This window comes from Agrilus planipennis, unplaced genomic scaffold (genome assembly GCF_000699045.2).
Source record: "Agrilus planipennis isolate EAB-ADULT unplaced genomic scaffold, Apla_2.0 scaffold201, whole genome shotgun sequence".
In the NCBI taxonomy this organism is placed as follows: Eukaryota; Metazoa; Arthropoda; class Insecta; order Coleoptera; family Buprestidae; genus Agrilus; species Agrilus planipennis.
In genome coordinates this window covers 141,900-155,905 of record NW_020439103.1, presented here as the reverse complement: position 1 = coordinate 155,905, position 14,006 = coordinate 141,900, and the positions used below count along the sequence as shown (strand labels likewise).

General features: G+C 36.7%; 1 protein-coding gene across 1 annotated transcript in view; it reads right to left on the bottom strand.

The window, feature by feature from the left end:
- The window catches only part of LOC108740607 (neurotrimin-like), an 80,421-nt gene that overhangs the window by 1,001 nt on the left and 65,414 nt on the right, over positions 1 to 14,006 (bottom strand). Inside the window, exons 4-7 of the mRNA XM_025977507.1 lie at positions 7,952 to 8,159; positions 3,539 to 3,694; positions 2,538 to 2,666; positions 2,341 to 2,478 (exon numbers count right to left, since the gene is read on the bottom strand). Coding sequence (XP_025833292.1) covers positions 2,341 to 2,478; positions 2,538 to 2,666; positions 3,539 to 3,694; positions 7,952 to 8,159 — 631 coding nt within the window. The remainder of the gene's footprint in view (positions 1 to 2,340; positions 2,479 to 2,537; positions 2,667 to 3,538; positions 3,695 to 7,951; positions 8,160 to 14,006) is intronic.

The following is a 14,006-nucleotide window of genomic DNA, read 5'->3' as shown; positions in this document are numbered from 1 at the left end:
CTGGTAACGCTTCTGAATTTCCTTTATGCCATTTCGTTTAGTAGCGCAGTAAATAAAAAAAATCCAATTTACACCACCCCAGACTCGACTACGTAAGTAATTAAAAATATTCATTGCCTGAGAGTGTACTCAAATTGCCCTTTTGCTATGTCATAACTCTATTGAGTTATGCACTCTTTAAACGTTGCGGCCCTTTTGGGAAAGTTTCACTATTTCACGATGCAAAGAGAGAGAGAGAGAGAGAGAGAGAGGAAGAAATGTCCTTTGAATTATTTAATTTAGTTAGAACTCCGCGTTCTGGTAAAAGTAATGAATTTCTCTCTCCATCTTTCTCTATATTTATTTTTGTCCCTGTTCAATAAAGTAGACCGTCAATATTACAAATTATTTCATTTTTATTTGCCACTTGTACGATTTCAATTGTAAACGAAGCCAAGTGGTTTTGCCGCGGAAAGTTTTAATTGAAAACTGCGGTGCAAGAGTGTTACAAAAATTTTACTGTTTTGTGTTGTTATAAACCTAAACACGAACGTTTTCGAAAGCAAGTTTAATTGTTCAAAAACATGGCATAAGCTAAAAGTAATCAGATTTTTATTCCTTTTTTTGTTTTTCAACTAAACATGAATTTTACTTTGTGTACCTGCTTATTGCTGGGACCATATGGATTGCGATGTATTAATTAAGTTTCTTTTAATTAATTTTAATTAAAAGTACGATTACTCAAGTCACCTAATTTAATAAGGAAAAGTGGCTAGATGAACGTTAACAGTAAAGATGTAATCAAATTAATAGTTCAAATAGCCAGGCTCGTAGCTAGTTTTTTTTAAAAATTTGTGTTCTCAAGTTCACTGATATTCTTAATATATTTATGAAAATTGAACCGTTCAGATTAAAATAACGACATGTGAAGCTGTCTCAACTAATTTTATTATTTATTTCATTATATTTCACCAAAATTTACCAGCTTCTATACCATGTATGTAAGGGGATGGGAGGAAGGCCTCCAAAAATACCACGCTTGGTCACAAGGGCAAAGGGGGAGGTTAGATTTTTAAAACTTTCTTTTTGCAAAGATGATTTTGAGTATTTCGTTTTTGAGTGTGTCAAGATCTAATTTCCAAAATCACTAATAACAAACTTTCCACTTTTCATTGGTGTCCCATACTGAACTCATTTCTTATGGAAATGTGTTTGTTAGCTTTTTAAGGAACAAAAACAGATTCTCAAATTGATCGTCTCGGGCGAATTTTGTAGAAAAATATCTTGCTAAATTCTGTTTGATGTTTGGCGGAAAAAGTTTTATTTTTTAGAGAAAATCCGTTTCCCCAAAGAGTGCCCGGAGCGTCCAAAACCGACTAAGTTCTATTTGATTAATGCAAATATCCTGCTAAAAAGTTTCAAAGTTTCCGAGCCAGGGACGTACAAAAGGGAAATTATTAATAGATTCCGTTAGTTTGGGTTACCTTGTCGTGGTACTACTTTATTTTAATTAAAAACCAAAAGAAAGTCGCTTAACGTAAATTCTAAAAATGAGAAAGTTTGATTTTTTCAAGTTTGATTTAACTCTTCTTGTTCCAACTCCTGAACGAAAAGCATGACAATATATTTCTGTAAATTCTTCAAAGTTGACCAGCACACTTTTAAATTTAACGTAAATGTTAGGCTTCGTATCGGAAACATATCAAAACAAATTCATGTTTATTTAATCCGGCTCGAAGGACCAAAGTCTACATATAACTTTCAAAGGTGTTTGTCTGTCTGGGTGTTGTCTTCTAAACCACTGGATGGATTTTAATGCGGTTTACAGTACTATATACATTATTATCTACAAAAAATTGTCTATAATGAACGAACTTGGTTTCATTATGAAAATTACCAGTTAAGAGTTATTATAACATCTGTATAAAACGTCATAAATATTGTATATGATTCAACTAATTCAAGTTCAAACTACCCAACGATGAAACTTATGTTGTGGGTCATGTTGTGGGCAAAAAGTTGGTCACATATAGGTAGACCCCTTTTCCGATATTATTAATGAAATCTGTGTTACCCGATAATAGACAAAATTCTTTAGAATGACTTGATTTTAACTTTGTAAGTACCAAAATGAGAGTCGTTAGGGTCACTCGCGGTTCCGTAGAAACGTTCGTCGAATTATTTGGCTATACATCAGAGCAAATGAAGAAATAAACTTGTGAAAGGGGGAAAGTTCTATGCGAGTTACATTTCCCGAAATTGAAAGGTTCGAGTCGGCTGTCCGCCATAGGTAAAATAATCTTTGGCAGAAAAGTTTATTCTCCGGAAACAGGATGAAAAGGGTAAGGCCCTTCAATCTACCTGAAATAATCATGTCGCCTCGCTCGGTTGTCCAGTAATTTATGGATGTGGGAAAGGCTTCGGTGTGACACTCGAGGGAGACGTCCTGTCCCAAATACGCTCCCTCCAGCTGGTTCGGTATCGACAGCATCGGCGGAACTGAAGTTGCACACGATTAAATTCGATTAAAATCAAGTTTAATTTAGTTCGCAACTTACACTGCACTTTGAGAGTCACCCTCTTGCTGATCGAAGGTGGAATACCGTTCGACGCTATGCATAAGTACACTCCCATGTGCAGACGGCTCACTTTTGTTATGAAGAGCACTTCGCCGTCGACAACGTTCACTGGAAAATATCTTTATTCAACTCACTCGTCATTAGAACAATCATCAGTTGTTACTTCAAATTAACAAGCGTGTGTTCATTATAAATCTTTCAAACAATTTTTTTTTAATTTTGGTCTAAAATGGAAAAATACATGTAGAAGTAGAAGGGGATGGTTCCCAAAATCGTTACTTTTCGACATGCAACGGAAATTGCGCGCGCAGCTGTCAACCATAACTGTCAACTGTAACGGAAAACGTGCTACACCTGCACAAATATGTCGCTATTGTGGAAAGAANTAATAACTGTATTATCTAATGGGAAGTTAGTCGTATTAGCACCGACCAAAGCGTGCTCAGACCAATTTTTTAATTTTGGTCTAAAATGGAAAAATACATGTAGAAGTAGAAGGGGATGGTTCCCAAAATCGTTACTTTTCGACATGCAACGGAAATTGCGCGCGCAGCTGTCAACCATAACTGTCAACTGTAACGGAAAACGTGCTACACCTGCACAAATATGTCGCTATTGTGGAAAGAATCCTAGTTAGAACAGAGATAGACAGTAGCTATACAGGGCGTTCGTCTGCAGTTAGGATAAGTGTGCATACCGTGACCTGAACGACGTGTGGACGCCACTGCTTGCGAATAGCAGCCACGTCAGACTTCTGCGTTATAAAAACTGGCTTTCTCCTTTCAGAGAATTCTGGTAAGTCCGCAAATATGATACGAACTGTACATAAGTACACACTCCCTATTCTTTTACAAATAAAAACCAAACAAATAAAATTTTCAACTCTCCCCCTCCTACGAAATTCGTTAAATTGCTCGATGAAATGTTCGATCTTATTATCCTCCCTGAAATGAAAAAGAAAAAGAAATGATTCATCGTACCATTCTCTCCGTTATATCTAATGTCTTCACCATCTTCCCTCCTCCACATTATATACGGCTCAGGGGATCCGGTCGCTTTGCATGTAAGACTGACATTCGTTGATTCTAAAACGACCATATCGCCACTAGTTTCCCTATCGATAATTTTCGGTGGCACTGAAAAGATGATCTAAATTATTCATCGTTGACAATCAACCTACCGTAAAATTATTAACAGATTGCGTCTACGTCATCGACAGAGTGTGTATCTCTGTACAAACCAATTTAAGAAGTTATGTAACAGAGCATTCAATTAAACTATACAGGGACGCGTGACATACAGAGCGTCGCAAAAATCGCAGTCGTTAGTAGGAGAATATGAGTTAAAGTCTCTGCGCGGCAAAGCAGTGCGCATGTGATTTGACACGCCCACCGAAGTTGATGCGCAGTCGTTTATCCGCAGCGACTTTTGCATTTTCTATTCATGGTAGTTGGATTAAGTTTCTGCTCCTATTTCTGGTCTCTTTACTGTACAAAAGATAAAGTACGACCCGTATGTAGTTGACCAGTTAGTTGATTCACACGCAATCTGGCAATGTTGCTAAATTAGGTATATCAAATGCGTAGAGCGAATTTGTAATAGGTGATATTTCCAGCTTTTAGATGTGACACAGCTTTTCACAGGAAATAAAACCGCATTTGGAACAGCGACAGGCTATTATTTTATTTGACAGTGGAATACATTATTTGGTGTTACTGGACATAATGAATAGTCACATTATCTGGAATGATACGAACACGGTGTGTTTACAATGATGAAATGGGACAAAAGTGCATCATTATTATAATTATTATTATCTATACGCTTCAAAAAGCTTCGCGGAAGACCTTTGGAAGTTATTAAATTTGCATGATTATGATTTTAAGTTAACTCATTTGGAATCTGCTAATTAATATATGTAATAGATTTCCATGATTTCGTAACGGTTAATATTACAAATTGGTATCAGACGTTTTGTTAATGAAATTTTTAAACTGCAAACACTGCTAAATATTTATATCGGCATCGGTGTGGGAAAAATGATNGAAGACCTTTGGAAGTTATTAAATTTGCATGATTATGATTTTAAGTTAACTCATTTGGAATCTGCTAATTAATATATGTAATAGATTTCCATGATTTCGTAACGGTTAATATTACAAATTGCTATCAGCCGTTTTGTTAATGAAATTTTTAAACTGCAAACACTGCTAAATATTTATATCGGCATCGGTGTGGGAAAAATGATCAAGAATTTCTGCTTGAACATTTAGTTTTCGGAAGTCGAATTATTTAACGTTTTCTTTAAGAAAAGGGCTTATATATATATATGTAGTTTATAGAAGAACACCTGTAGGAAAATAAGACCTTCCCATTATGTACTTTAATTCTGGTGTATGTAAAGGTCAAATGGAAACACTTTATTCACCATTGATTATCTACCAAATACCTGAGGGGTTGTCCCTTTTTTATGTTTAAAGTGGTAATTCCTACCTTGCGGTTTAAAAATCACGGGACCTATAGGCGAGGGATTGAGATACACTCACTCAGAACATAAAGACTTGATCTAACATCGGGTGAAAGATTTTCAACCTGAGCCTCCGATATTCCCTTCCCCTGATCCTTACTAAGGCTTCGGTCATTTCCCACATTTAGTAGGATTAGTTGCGAATGACCTTAGTTTTACGGGAGGGCGTCATGTGATCTCCCCGCAGGGACCGCTTTGGACAATAAGATTCGATACTAACTACCTGGTCCGTCACCTCAAGGGGCTGCTGAGACGTTAAACACCTGGCGCTTTGACTGTAGGGTGTCGGCAGCCTGGGATACTATTGCCAAGGACAATTACCATAATTATTTTTTCGTATTTCGTGGGCGTGAAACTTGTGGCAGCATTATTTCTTGCCAAATTGTTATTGAAATTTGAATTTGAAGTCGTCCGAACGTCGCATAGGAATTGCTAAATGAAATAAGTGATGGTCTAAATGTTAAGTCCAAAAAAAAATCGAAAAAGGATCGATTAATAAATTACGATTCGGGGTATTTTTTAATCAGTATTTGTACGTTGATTGTTGTTGTGTAGCACTTGGTTGTATTACGTTAACTAAGAAATAGTATCTAACAAAATTGTTCAGTTGTTCAACGTGNCTTTTTTATGTTTAAAGTGGTAATTCCTACCTTGCGGTTTAAAAATCACGGGACCTATAGGCGAGGGATTGAGATACACTCACTCAGAACATAAAGACTTGATCTAACATCGGGTGAAAGATTTTCAACCTGAGCCTCCGATATTCCCTTCCCCTGATCCCCAGTATTTGTACGTTGATTGTTGTTGTGTAGCACTTGGTTGTATTACGTTAACTAAGAAATAGTATCTAACAAAATTGTTCAGTTGTTCAACGTGAACGGATAACTGAATACAGAGGATGCAAAAATAGGAAGAAGGAGGGTGTAGGGACGAGGGAGAGAATCCTTTGATGCATGCCATAAGGTCGTAGCGATCGTTGAAGGACCGCCACTACAAAAATCCACACACCACGTTGACACGTCAAATAATGATGTAGTTCAGTAGTAAAGTGCGTCATGGATTGATAAACTCCAAAGCTTTGATTTCGTGCACGTAGCGGACAATGATTCGCACGACCACTGCCAACTTCGATTCGAACAGACGAGACGGCAGTTACTCAATTCATGGTTCAATACCTCTAACCGAACGGGAAGTCCAATTCGTAATTTTCGCATCTAGTACAACACGAACCGAATAACGATTAAGTTTTCTTTCTATCATATATACGTATGAATGTACCGAATTGCGCAAATTGCTTGATAAATAGTATATATATGTATAACGATCGTTATCCAAAGTAACCAGTAACCATCGTGAGATTGTTAATTCCAATAAGAATGATTAGTGATTTTGAATCATATACACAATAGTTCTATATTCTACATATGTGATGTCAAATTTAATAGTCATTAACTATACGAGTCAAATTAAAAACAGCACAGGAACTGCATAAATGTTGTGTTATTACTGAAAATATACATGGAATCTGATGGAAGAATTTCCAGTGCTTTTGCCACTATTTGTTGGATTGCTTACGAAATTTCCACTTTCTCGAAATAGTTTGCAAGGGAAACTTCCTGTATCTTGGTATCAAATGAAAAATACATAGGTTTATAAGTGCAGATAACTCAAAAACATTAAAAGTTCATCGTGGCAATAGGGGTATGACTGGAATTTGACTAAAATCATTAAGTGGGACCTGGACAATCTCGTACTGTTGTGAACATAAAGCTGTCAAATATGCGGCATTATAAATTCTAAACGAACCTTTCTGTTGTTGGGATTCTTTCCTACAACGTTCGGACTGCACTCTTAACAAAAAGCAAATATCCTATCACCTTTGACATAACCCTAGCGACATTTGGGGAGGTCTAGAGAGTATTACTCGATCGCAACCTTATTACATCCATGATTTTTCGGATACATATGATATATTTTACAACTACACCATTAATAATGAACCCTGACCTGACAATTTCAGTCTCAAGGAAGAATATTTACACATTTTTACATTTACTTTGGTTTAGAATACTTTTGGCCTAATAAGAAACTAAAATCTTCATAATTTACGCAAATAGCGTTTCAGTTACCAACAATTTTTTATTTTTGGATTTTTTTGTTAGTTTTATTCTTAGAGAAAACGCAACCCATGTAGAAACTAGAGGACTAGAAAATGGGTTGAAGTATTAACTGAAAAAAAAAGCAAATCCGTAGGTAGAAAACGTTCAAATGTCCACGTGTGTATAACTAAATTCAGTAAATTTTTTTTTTCGAGCTTTAACGTTTAAACCTTTCAACAAGTAGGTCAGGGGATTTAACTCTCTTTTATATTCGTTAAACGTCCGTAACCAGGAAGCATGCTACAGCTTTGGGATATAAATTTTTTAATGAAAGTTTTTCTTTCATTTCGGGATAATTATACGACTTCTAGTAGGAAAATGAGTGGACGAACTAAACGGAGTGGATGCATGGTAATTTGTTCGTTGCAGTATGGACGTTTTCAGTAGGTACCAACCTACACATTACTGGGCAAAAAGTCCTGAGGCGTACATAGGTAAAATATTTTTTTTATAAATAAAAAGGGCAAGAACATTTGAGTCGGTTAAAACGAAACAGTAAAAAATATTCGTGACCTTTGCCAGCCACATCACGCAACTTCAAGCATTTTGTACCTAAGATATAAAATATAATATGTAATTGAACTTTATTTTTATTGGTAAGACTCAAAATTATAAAACATAATCCTAAATAAGTGAAGACGGTAATAAGTGGCAGGAAATCGCCAAGAACATTATTGTACTGTAACATTAAAAGTCCTTCAACTTACCAACAACTTGTAGATATCCTTGTCTACTTCGCATAGGGTCGGTATTGACTTGACACATGTACCACCCTCTATCGGATTCTTGAACATTCTGGATGTGTAAGTACCACGTTCTGTGGTCGTTGTAACTGAGAGATATTCGTGGATTTTGAGTTATCTTGTTATGGTGGATTGACAAAATAGTTTGGGTGTCCACGCGGACCCATGCCACCTGTAAAACAAAAAAAACATTCGTTAGAGGTAGTTCAAAATCCTACACGAAAATTTTCAGTCTCTCTCCAGTCTTTCAGTGTCTCTCACAGTCTCTCAGTTATTACTTAGGTTTTTTATTGATCTCTCACAGTCTCTGAATGAGAGACTCGAAAGATAAAATTGTTAATTCAGAGATTCGAGTCTCTCACAGAGAGATTGAATGAATGAAATTGAAAAATTGAGATACTCGGGTCTGTCGTAGAAAAACTGGGATCTCTAAAATATGTTGAAATTATAAAATTTTAACGATGTCTATCGAGACACCACTTATTCTCTCTCGTTCAGAGACTGGATACGAAATGAGGATCTCTCTATGAGCGACTTGAGTCTCTCGTTCAGAGACTCTAAACAGTTTTTTTGACAGTCTCTCACAGCGACACCAGCGAGACTCGATGAGAGATGGAGACTCGAGTCTCGCTTTTAGAAACTCTGAGAGACTGAACATTTTTATCTCAAGAATCTCATGACCAATTTACAGTCGCTGTATCAAACTTTAAAGATATTATGTACACTACGGTCATTTTCTTGATCTTGTAAAATGGCGGCGTTTTTCGCAGGCCGCCATAATTTAACTTTTTTTGTTTCTATCGACTTATCTTCGTCATTCATCTAGGTATAACACCACAGCAAAACTTATGTAGAAGATAAAAAGGAAGAAAAAGGAGCGATTTTCTCCACTTTACATAATTTATAAGTTTTTACTACCGGCTTTTTCCTATTATCACATGTTTGGTTATAGAAATCCCTTAACGAGTTTGAAAATCAGTAGATAATTGTATTGCATGTTTATTGAACCACCGAATGACATATTAGAGAACGCGGCTTGTATATATATTTTTTGATTAGCAAGAGCAAGCTGATGCGTTATAACTTGGTGGTGTCTAAATAACCTCGTTAAACTGGAGACTGCTTTTCTGGGGGTCGAGAAAAGTAATAATTGCCCGGATATTTTCAGTTAACATAAATTTCCATTGTCCCGAAGGACGAATAAAGTATTCCACAAGGCGTAAATATCCGTTAAAGCTGGTGCAGGTAGTTGCGAGTGCTCCTTCTTCGGAAACGCACCGGCGCGAATATATTAACCTGCCACGATAAATTCCGGTCTCGGGACGTTTCTGCTGTTCTAAAGCCGCTCCTTAAATATATTGGTCTTCGACTACTGCCGAATTAAAACCTAATTATATGCCGACCCGTAACCTATTAAACGGAAATGAGTTTCTCAGAACAATTTTAAAGTTGCACACAAGAATGGACACCTATCAAAGAATCTTAAAACAATTCTTGAAATCAATCAATCACCATATGTACAGGTCGATACAAATAGGAAGAAGTGTGAATTGTTTCCGCCTATTCATGCGCAGTAAACTGAATGCTCTTTGAAGCGAGCTAAGGCATTTTTGTTCGACCGTTTGGTGAGATAACATTCGGACAGATCACAATCACTCATGTTGGTTCTTGTTATTTGTGTTTTTATCGTTTTTGCTTTTGTTATCGGTTTTACTGTTGTTATTGTTGCTATTACGGTTTGCTTTTTTAAATCCACATGTGTTTTTCCATTGTTTCACTACGAGCTGCAAGAAATCTTCCTTATTCTTGGGAGTCCTTCTTTCTCCGAATACTTTCTTTGTCTTATTTCCGCGCATAAACGTTGCTAACTGAAACTTCTTCCTATTGTTGTCAACCTGTACACTTACTATTCATGACCTAGAGATGTTGAGATTCCCGAAAACGTATGAATATTTGACATAAATTTAGCTATAAATCTTCAAACATAATCAATCGTTAAGTAGTACGATAACTGTTCAGAAAATCTAATAGTGTAGTTACAAGTTGTAAAGGCAGAAATTCGAAAAAGGTTGTTAAAGATGTATGTTTGGAGCGCGGCACTGTATGGGTGCGAAGCATGGACAGTGGGCGCGGCGGAAAGGAAAAGGCTAGAAGCGTTCGAAATGTGGTGTTACAGGCGAATGATGAGGATACCGTAGATAGAGAAGGTTAGAAATGAAAAGGTATTAGAAAGATATGGAGAATAGAGGTCTCAATAAGAAATAGGCGAGATAGGTTGGTAGGACACCTTTTCAGACATGAAGGTCTAGTCAGTAGTGTCCGACCGAAACTGGTTTTTACGACCGAAACCGAAACCGAAACTGAATTTCGGCAACGGTCTCAGTTTCGGCCGAAACCGAAACCGAAACCGAAACTTCCTTATAAGGATCATGTTTTGAGAGAAAAATAAAGAAAACGTTATTATAATCAGTCAGTTTTATTTTTTTATCTTTAAATCACATAGCTCTGCAGTCTTTGACATTTTCACTTATTGATAATCAAATCAAAATCAACATAACAACCCCTCATTTAAGGAAATACTTTAATTGCGCCTTAAAAATACTTAAAATAGGTGAGATGTTTATTTGAGTAAGTATAGTAGACTATTTTTCTTTTGAAAATTATTCATGCTTTTTTTATATAATATTAAACATAAAATTACTTTTGTTATTGTTACCTAATATCACAATAGGTATAGGAACTTAATATTTAAGTAATAAACAAAACAAAATAAATCACTTTTATCTTAATTAAGAACAAATTAACTTCTTCTAAACTTAATTCGTCATGTTGAATGACACTAAACTTCAACAGAAACAAAGAGTAAACTACTAATTTAACGCGCCGAACAGGCAGGTTTGCCGCCGAAACCGAGACTAAACCGAAACTCGTTTTTTTGCCGAAACTCGACCGAAACCGAAACCGAACTTTCGGTCGGACACTACTAGTCAGAGACATATTAGAGGCAGAAACGGAAGTTAGGAGGGGTAGAGGTAGACCTAGATTAGATTACTGTTCGCAAATTGTTAAGGATGTGGGTTATTGTTCTAGTTTTAGAGAAATGCGATTATTAGCTCGGCATAGGAAAGAGTTAAGGTGCATGTCCTACCAGTCCTAAGACTTTATAATGATTTTCGCTCCTGTAGTTCCATATCTACACTTTTTTTTATAGACTTTTGTTTTTAAAACCCTCTATATATTTATGTAGTGTGAGTAAACTTAAAGTAAGGCAGGCAATATTAGGTTTTCAGCACGTGCACTGGGCACACCACAGTCGGTACAATCCGCGACGCGTAAATTCGGTTCTCTGGAACTGATTGCAAAGTATGGCGGAGTTGCAAAGCCCTAAGATAAATAATATTTCTGAAAATGTGGTCGCGACGAAGCATGTTTCTCTTCGCCAGTTACGACTTCTACTATGTCCTAGTTACATGCACGCGTGTGTGTGGGTGAATACGACCGTCGTCGCTAATTGCAACTTACGATCGTTTTCGAACTTTGCCAGCGGAGCCCAGAAAATTGTTAGCTTTATCGTTTCGGAAATGTTCCGCTGTGTGTGTCTGATAATTTGACGCCGTAGGATCTTCTTCGCCGGACCTAACGTCATTACTTCTTGTTGTTGTCGACGTTTTCCGATTTTGCAACAATTAAGGACTGGACAAGGATTGGTCCTTTATATGTACCTGCGTAATTTCTGATGGCTTATTGTTATAAATCTTTAACGAGTGGGTGCTATAATGGACTTTTCTGGGCTCTTTATTACCGTCTTAATAAATCAACAAGGACATAATTTTTTTCTAAAAGAACCAATTCCTAGACAAAAATTTTCAGTTTCTTTCCAGTCTCTCAGAGTCATTCAGAATCTCTGAGAGCGTCTTTCACAGTATTTTACAGTCTCTCAGTTATTGCCTAGGTGTTTTTATAGATCTCTCACAATCTCTGTAATTCAGAGATTCGAGTCCCTCACAGAAAGACTGGAGTCTCTGAAATATGTTGAACTTGGAAAATCTTAACCATGTCTATCGAACGACCATTTATTGAGAGATTCGCGTCTCTCATTCAGACTGGATACGAAATGAGGATCTTTCTATGAACGACTCGAGTCTCTCGTTCAGAGACGTTAAACAGTATTTTTGACAATCTCTTTCAGCGACACCAGAGAGACTCGATGAGAGACGGAGGTTCGAGTCTCGCTTTCAGACACTCTGAGAGACTGAACATTTTTATCTCGGGACAGACGTGTTTGTTTATTCTTTTAAGATGAATTTAAAATTAGACTTTCTACTTTCAATACAACTACGGTTGAAGTAGTAATAAGTGTGAGTGATAAAGAGATAATATCCACCTCAAAATGTACACAACTACTCCAGTCGAGTTAAAATTTATTCAGTAAAAGTTTTCAGCTGCTTGGCTTTATGTAGGGAAACGGAGCGCGAGTTTTTAGCCACATAAAGCGTTTCAACTCACAACCTTCCGGCTTGTCTGCCATCAAAAAACCCTAAACAGGACAAATCTCTCTCTTACGCTACTAAAATAGCACCAGATTCCGTGGAAAGAGATATGCAAATGAGATTTAAGCAAATTAAAGAATTTGCATACTGATATCTTACACTCGCAAGAGGAGTAAGAGGTATTAAAGGCCCTGGGGAGATATATCAGTCCTTGAAACAATGAGAGGTAGCGCGAAGGCTGTAAAATGTAGCAGTTGCGATACCCTTCAAACATATCTTACGAGAAAATAATACAAAGGAGGGCAAGCGAATGATCTTTTAACGTTTTGTTCCCTGAATTTTCTTTCAAAACAAGATAATTGGTATCGCTCGTGCTACTAAAGCACACTGCACGCTCTTCCAACAGTAACCAGGTTGCGACAACAAAAAGTATTTGTAGTTTTGATACCAAATCAGAATCATTGTTCATCATCATCACATCAAACAAATGTAACTGTCCTCAGATTGGCACATACTGATGGTGGAATTAGGAAGGATAGGTTAAGTTACATGTAACAGCTCTAAACAATAATTTAATTGTAATCAACAACTTTTTAATCATTAACCTTGCTTTCTACTCGACTTGAAAGGGACTGTAGATGTACAGTCAAGACTTGTGCAAATTGTGATTATATTAATAATTAATAAACAGTATTTCATTATGCAAGGAAAGAAAAAGTAGGGAAAGAGCGAATATAAAGATAGGAAACGAAAAGTAAGCAGAAGTGGCCGATTTTAGTTATCTAGGAAGTCAGATAAGTCAGGACGGAAGGAGTAGTAGGGATATAAAGCAGAGGATAGCGCAGGGTTGTTCGCCTTCAATAAAAAGAAGTCACTTCTATGCTCGCGAACGGTTAATTTAGAAATTCGGGAAAGGTTGTTAAAGGTGTATGTTTGGAGCACGGCGCTGTACGGGTGCGAAACATGGACTGTGGGCGCAGCGGAAAAGAAATGGTTAAAAGCGTTCGAAATGTGGTTTTACAGACGAATGATGAGGATACCGTGGATAGAGAAGATTAGAAATGAAGAGGTATTAGAAAGAATAGGAGAACAGAGGCCTCTATAGAAGTTAATAAGAAATAGGCTAGATAGATTAGTAGAACACCTTGTCGGTCTAATCAAAGACATATTAGAGGTAGCATCGGGAGTTAGGAGGGGTAGAGGTAGACCTAGATTAGATTACTGCTCGGAAATTGTTAAGGATATGGGTTGTTCTAGTTTTACGAAAATGCGAAGACTAGCTCAGGATAGGAAAGAGTGGAGGTTCGTGTCCAACCAGTCTTAGAACTGACGACGTTATGATGATGATTTCCGTTAGATTACAATTATTTACAATATCAATATTCACTGTCGTCAATTTCATTTTATATTTATAAAGGCTAAGTAGGTCATTACTGATTGAAAATATTCAAAAAAGGCCAGTTGTGCTAGTGGGCTATTAATAATGTGTAGGTTGTATGTTCATAGATTTCTGTACAATTTTTTCTGGC